The 7400-nt window shown below is 43.9% G+C and overlaps 1 protein-coding gene across 1 annotated transcript in view; it reads left to right on the forward strand.

The window, feature by feature from the left end:
- CBL (Cbl proto-oncogene) overlaps positions 1 to 7400 on the forward strand; it is a 101209-nt gene that overhangs the window by 67219 nt on the left and 26590 nt on the right. The window contains exons 8-10 of the mRNA XM_006152326.3: positions 2195 to 2282; positions 2802 to 2933; positions 3126 to 3329. Coding sequence (XP_006152388.1) covers positions 2195 to 2282; positions 2802 to 2933; positions 3126 to 3329 — 424 coding nt within the window. The remainder of the gene's footprint in view (positions 1 to 2194; positions 2283 to 2801; positions 2934 to 3125; positions 3330 to 7400) is intronic.

Consider the following 7400-nt stretch of genomic DNA (forward strand, 5'->3'; position numbering starts at 1 on the left):
CCCCCAAAAAAAAAAAAAAAAAAGATTCAGGAAACAAGTTATGTTGATAACCTTCAGCTTCTGTAGGACTTTGATTTTATTTGATAGGGATTCTGTGAGTGAAATTATTATTCTCCAGTGCTTAAGTTATTGCCGTGAATAAACTTTATCTTTCTCCTTTTCCAAATATTAACTTATTTTCAAGTCTGTGTTACATATAAAAATATATTGGGTTGTTGGAAAAGTCATAATGTATTTTTCTATGTTTTTCTATGCAAAAATGTGTCCTGATTTTTCTGACAGCTTAATAGCAATTAGCAGGAGATGTTACCAGTTATTTTACTGCCAGCATTAGAATGATTAGATGTTCCACCGACACCAGGCCTTCGCCCACCTTCATCATAACTTCCTTTGTTCAGCAGTATTGCTTCAGGCTTTGGCCTTTACAACCTATGCTCATACTTATGATTAAGTTCATATTATTCTAGGGTTGCCATTTTTGGGGGAATTCAAATTGGTTGTCAGTCAGTGATCACTAAAAATACTAACATTTGGCCAAGTTTCAGAAAACTGCTTTGTGTTTGTAACGTGATTAGGAAAATCCATTTCCCCTGGGTGTCACCCTCCATGGTAGTATTGGAACTGAAAGAGGTACTGCCCCAAATCTCAGAGCAGTTTGATATTAGAAGCTTCCTAATAGATTACATCAGTGGTTTAATTGACTTCTTACTACTTTTATTTATTTATTTTTTTGGGAGGGAAATTTTTGCTATAGGGCACATGTGCTTGCTGCAGAGACAGAGAGAGAGATGGAAAGCAAGAAGTTACCCCCAAGGGGGAACAGCCATGCCACAATTCCTTCTCCTCCAGTCTCCTCACACATGCACCGGGCATGAGTTTTAAGGTGCTGAGTCTAGGTATGTCTCAAACCTTGGTCAACTGTGGGAGTCTAGCGACATAACCATTGCACTGTTTGCTGGTCCCATATTTATTTTTTAGTGAGAGATTTTTGCTATAGAGCATGTGTACTTGCTGGAGAGACTGAGGCAGAAAGCAAGAAATCACCCCCTGGGGGGATGGCCACACAGCAGTGCCTTCTCCATTCTCCTTGGGATTTTGAGCATGCATGCACATGCACCTGATGTGAATTTTAAGCCTCTGGGTCCAGGATTTGAACCACGGTTGAGGGGGAGAGAGAGAGAGAGGGAAAGTGAGAATCACTCCCTAGAGGTATGGCCGCAGTCCCTTCTCTAGTCCTCTCAGGATTTTGGGCACACACACACACTCGCCCAACATGATTTTCAAGCCACCGGGTCCAGGACTCAAACTGCACAGCCGGCCATGTGGGATTGATCACCTTAAGCTCCATGCCACCTGCTAGCATAATACTTTCTCCTTTTTGAAAATTACGTCTAAAAAAGAAAAACCAAAAAAGAGTATGTGACACTGATTCATTTGGCCTGCAGAGTCTAAATTGTTATCTGGCCCATTAAAAAAGAAGTTTCTCATCCCCTTGTTTAATACACAAGCCTGTGGCTTCATGCTTGGAAAAGGAATATCAGTGTTTGGAGATCTTGGGACTGTTCTATTTTTTTTCAAGTATTATTAATATGTATCTTTATACTTACCCAAAGTTGTCCTTTTTTTTTTTTTTAGAATTATTATTGTTATTATTATCATCATTATTATTGGAGAGGTTTTTGCTATAGGGCGTGTGCGTTCTCCAGAAAGACAGAGAGAGATAGAGAGACAGAAAGTGAGAAATCACCCCCCAGGGGAATTGGCCACACCGCAATCCCTTCTCCTCCATTTTCTTCTCGGGATCTTGGGCACGCATGCACACGCGCCTGGCATGAGTTTAAGCCACTGGGTCCAGGATTCAAACCGCAGTCAACCACATGGGAGTCCAGCGACAATAGCCATTACACCAACCGCTGGTCCCTAGAGTTATTTTATTTAATTTTATTTATTTATTTTAAATTTCACCAGAGAGGGACAGAGAGAGAGAAAGAATGAGAAAGCACGCCATCAGGTCCGGGAGTAGAACTGCAATTGCCTATGTGGAAGTCCAGCACCCCTAATCACCAAGCCACCTGCCAGCTCCTCAAAGTTGTCCTTTTAAACTAGAGAAATTCCTAGATTTTCTTTGTCTGTATTAGCAAGCACTGATAAATTGGCTTCAATAAATCTCCAAGGTTGGTTACTCTTCTTATAGCTATTTGTTTCCTGATGGACGAAACCAGAATCCTGACCTGACAGGCTTATGTGAACCAACTCCCCAAGACCACATCAAGGTCACCCAGGTGAGCCTTGCTTTATTGTTGCTGTGCACTAGAGCCACGCTTCTGTATATGCTCCGGAACTGACGGTGTCACCCAATTAAGTGTTCGGAACACTCTAGCTTTTAACTGCTGACTGGGTTTTGAATATGTATTTCTTTAAACCATGCAGCTTAGAATAGGATGGGACCGTATACTTTCTGGTTTAATGGGAGAACATTGACTGCTATCATGACTTTTTAAAAAATCATTATTTTTAATTATTGTGTTTTATAATTTTTTTGACCAAAGAGGAACAGAGTGAGAGAAAAAGAGAAGGAAAGTGAGAGAAGAAGCTATTAAGTCCAGGACTTGAACCGTGGTTGGCCATGTGAGGAGAGTCCAGCGCCCTTAACCACCAAGCACACCACCTGCCAGCGCCCTATTGTGACATTTTTATACAAGTAAACTCTGTATCGAAAGTAATAGACTTCCTTTTTCTTTTCATCGGTGTTTATAACTGCAATAATTTATTCAACGTAGTCTCTTCCTTTTTATTCCAAGGAACAATATGAGTTGTACTGTGAGATGGGCTCCACATTCCAGCTGTGTAAGATATGTGCAGAGAATGACAAGGACGTGAAGATCGAGCCCTGCGGACACCTCATGTGCACCTCCTGTCTCACGTCCTGGCAGGTACGCACCCAGACTACACTTTCTGAGCTGTAGAATCACTGTGAAAAATGGGGTACTATATATCCTTTACAGATACAAAAGGTGACCTGGCTGTGGGGCAGAGCAAAACTTCTCATTTCTCCGTTAGCGCTGACTGTGAGTCATTCTCGTGTGTGCACATTTTCAGTCGTTCCACCTCTGCATCCTCCACAGGAGTCAGAGGGCCAGGGCTGCCCGTTCTGCCGATGTGAGATTAAAGGCACCGAGCCCATCGTGGTGGACCCGTTTGACCCTCGAGGGAGTGGCGGCCTGCTGCGGCAGGGAGCAGAGGGTGCTCCTTCCCCGAATTACGACGAGGACGACGACGAGCGGGCTGACGATTCCCTCTTCATGATGAAGGAGTTGGCTGGTGCCAAGGTGAGGCCACAGTTTAGGGAGACTGGCCACGTCCACTGTGGGCTGTGTTCTGAGGCCACTGGGCACTGACTGATATCAAACTACAAGGGGTGACAATAACTGGTGTTTACTGAGCATTTCCTGTTACAGCTACCCCTTTTAAGCACGTGGCTCATTTTAACTCCCATGATCTTTACAACAACCCTATGAGTAGGTACTGTAATTATCCTCTTTTAACAAATGAAGCTGAGTGCAGAGAGGAAAAGGAATTAGCTAAAGGTCACACAATAATTTATAAAAACAGGTTCTATTGTATGGGACCAGCTGTCAGTGTAATGGCTATGTCTCTGGACTCCCATGTAGTCGACTGCAGTTTGAGTCCCAGACCCGGTGGCTTAAACTCAGACTGGGCACGTGTGCGTGCGTGCCCAAGATCCTGAGAGGAGAATGGGGGAGAAGGGATTGCATTGTGGCCATCTTCCTGGAGGGTGATTTCTTACTTTTTATCTCTCTGTCTTTCCCTTTCTGGCAAGCACACATACCCTGTAGCAAAAAACTCTCCAGAAAAAAAACAGGTTCTGGGAGCTGGCAGGTGGCGCAGTGGTTGGGGGCTCTGGACTCTCACATTGCCGACCACAGTTTGGATCCCAGACCTGGCAGCTTACTTTCTCACATTCCCTCGCTCTCTTTTACCCTGTTCCTCTTTGGTCAAATGTAAATGAATAAATGCATAAATAAAGTTAAATGAAATAATTCTTTGGGCGGAAAAATCAAAACCAGGTTCCCAGTCATGCCTGCTTTAAGGCATACTTTCTTACTGTCTGTATTCTAGGACTACTGTCAGAGTAGGTGGAGGAAAAGAGGGGGAAATAAAATAATTGGATCTGGGGCCAGCCACGGCATGGTGGTAAAGGCAGCCAGAGCCACACAGCTGTGTGTATGTTTGAGTCCTGGATCTGGCGGCTTGAAAAACACACTGAGCATATGTGTGTGCATGCTGGAAATCCTGAGGGGAGAATGGAGGAAAAGAGTTTGTGGCGTGGCCATTCCCCCCAGGGGTGCTTTCTCACACCACACTCTCTCCCACCCTGCCCTGGTCTGTCTTATTCTGAGGAGTGCTACTGTGACTGGAATACATTGTTCTGACCTGCTTTTTTGTAAGGGAATCTTGATATTAGAAACTTAGATTGGAGGGGCTAGCAGGTGGTGTGGTTAAGGGCACTAGGCCACCACATGACCGACCGTTCTAGACCTGGTGGCTTGCTTTCTCAATTTCCCCCTCTCTCTCTGTCTCTCGCTCTGCCCTCCCTGGTCAAATTAAAATGAATAATCATGAATAAATAAAGTTACATAAAATAATTCTTTGAAACAAACAAACACTTCGGAGGGGACCAGAGTGGTGGTAAAGGCGCTGGACACTTCCACATGGCACTGTTCAAGTCCCAGACCTGGTGGCTTGCTTTCCCACCCACCCCTCCCTCTCTCTCTATATATCTCTCTCTGGTGAAATTAAAATAAATGAATGAATAAATAAAATTCTAGAAATAATTATTATTTTTTTAAAAGAAACAGATTGGTTAAATGAAAAAGGGAGGGGGAACTAAATAACCAAATAAACAACAACTAAAATGATTAAAATGTGGTATAGTGGAGACTGGCAGGTGGCGTGGTGGTTAAGGCGTCGGACTCCCACGCGGTTCAAGTCCTGGACTGGTGGCTTGCTCTCCCCACCTCCAGGTCTCTCTTGTCTAATTTAAAAATAATAATACTGGGGCCAGCAGGTTGTGTGATAATTAAGGTGCTGGATTTCCACATGGCAATTGTGGTTTGAGTCCTGGACCCAGTGGCTTGCTTTCTCATGTTCCCTCTCTGTCTCTGTCTCTCGCTGATGAGAGAGAGAGAGCAAACTTTAAAAAAATAATAATAATAAAATAATAATACTAAATAAAATTAAATAATTCCTTTTTTAAAAAATTAAAGTGGTAGGAAGGGGGCCAACAGGTGGCATGGTGTTTAAAGCACTAGATTCCCATGTGGCTGGACCTGGCAGCTTGAAAATTGTGCTGGTGCATGTTTGTGCCTGTCCAGGAGAGTGAAGGAGAAGGGATTATGGCATGGAAGCCTGAAAGAAAAAAATAAGTGAGAAAGATAGAGGTGAGCTGGCCCCACAGGCATGGTTCAAGTTCCAGCTCTAGGGGCTTGAAAACCATGCTAGGCACACTTGTGCGCATGCCCCAAATCCTGACAGGAGGGAGCAGTGGAGAAGGGGTTGCAGCATGGCCACCTCCTGCCAGGGCTGCTTCCTCCCTCTCTCTCTGTCAAGCACGCACACGCTTTGGCAGTTACAAAAAAGAAAGAGATAAAGACAGAGGGAGGGAGTGAATTAGACGGTAGGGTAACACAGGGATTTATTCACCAAATCCTAGAAGTAAGGCAATCCTTAAGGTTTCAGTGAACACAGCCTCTAGTATGTGTGGCGGCTTTAGTTCTGATTTATGTATTCATGGCACACATTTCCTTGATATGGAAGAAATTTTCTCTTGTGTTAGCACCTGACTGCCTGGCACATCAGAGGTGCTCAATAATATATATTTTTTAAAATAATTATTTTATTTGGACGTTGTGGCATGATGGTAGTTGGGGCGCTGGACTCCCACATGGCTGACTGCGGTTCGAGTCCCAGGCCTGGGACTTTCTCTCTTTCTCTCTTGTCAAATTAAAATAAATAAATAAAGTTAAATAAGTATTTTTTAAAGAAAGAATTATTTTATCTATCTTTATTTATTTTAATTTGACCAGAAAAGAGTAGAATGAGAGAGAGAGAGAAAGGGAAAGTGAGAAAGCAAGCTGCCAGGTCCAGGACTTGAACCGTGATTGACCATGTGGGAGTCCAGTGCCCTTAACTACCACGCCATCTGCCAGCCCCAGTGCCCAGTAATATCCAGAGTGGTTTTTATCTCCTACGTGGTTGTTGGTTTAACTCACTTTATTTCAGACGCTTGTCTTCTCTTCTCCCTGCTACCTGGGTCATTGATCTGCACACAAGTCTGACCACTTTATTCCTCTGCCCAACACGCTTTTGTCGACTCCTCATTACTTCATGAGTTAAGCCCAGTCTCCTCTTCAGGAGCTTGGCCTGTTACTCGTCACAGTTTTATATTTTGTGGCTCCACAAGGCTAATCAAACTGGGATTTCTTGAGGGACTGGTGGTTGCCCGGTGGTAATACAGCTAGGCCCATATGGGAAAGGTCCTGGGTTTACATTCCCAGGACCTCCCTGAGCACTGGAGCTGGGAGTGGATCATGGTGTGAAGATCTGTTGGCAGTGCCCTTCCATCTCTGCCTCTTGTGGAAGAAAGAAATAAAGATTTGTGTTTGTTTTTAATTTCTCCCTGTTTTGTCTTGGTATTTTCTATGTGATTTACCTTATTCTTCATCTCCTAGAGAATCATTCCAAACTGCATTCTGTAACCCTTTCTCCTAGTTTACACACACTGGAGTCTAGGCCTGGTCAGGTATTCTGGGACCCGTGAGTGTGTCTATCATAGAACTTATGACCTGTGAGCCAGCAGTGGCATGGTAGTTGAGGGGGCAGAATCCCACACACCAACTGCACAGTTCAGGTCCTGTACCCAGCATGTTGAAAAGCATGCGTAGATGTGTGTGTGTGCATGCCCAAAATCCTGAGAAGAGAATGGAGGAGAAGGCACTGTGGCCTGGACATCACCCTACAGGGTAAATTCTGATCTACCTCCAGCCAGTGCATGTGCCATATGGCAAAAACCTTAAGAAAAGCAAAGAAAGAAATGAAAATACCTATATTTTGTCATATAATTTTAGAGACAGATAATCTTCATTATGGAGAATTAAGTATTCTCAGTGTTGATGTGGGTATAAGTGAGTCTCATCTTTTTGAAGGACATTTTGACATCTGTCAAGATGTTTAATGTCCGGGACCAGCAGTTGGCGTAATGGCTATGTCGCTGTACTCCCATGTGGTTGACCGCAGTTAGAGTCTCGGACCTGGTAACTTAAAACACTCCAGGCACGTGTGTGTGCATGCCCAAGATCCTGAGAGGAGAATGGAGGAGA

The sequence above is a fragment of the Tupaia chinensis genome, unplaced genomic scaffold (genome assembly GCF_000334495.1).
Source record: "Tupaia chinensis unplaced genomic scaffold, TupChi_1.0 Scaffold000348_1, whole genome shotgun sequence".
NCBI lineage: Eukaryota > Metazoa > Chordata > Mammalia > Scandentia > Tupaiidae > Tupaia > Tupaia belangeri.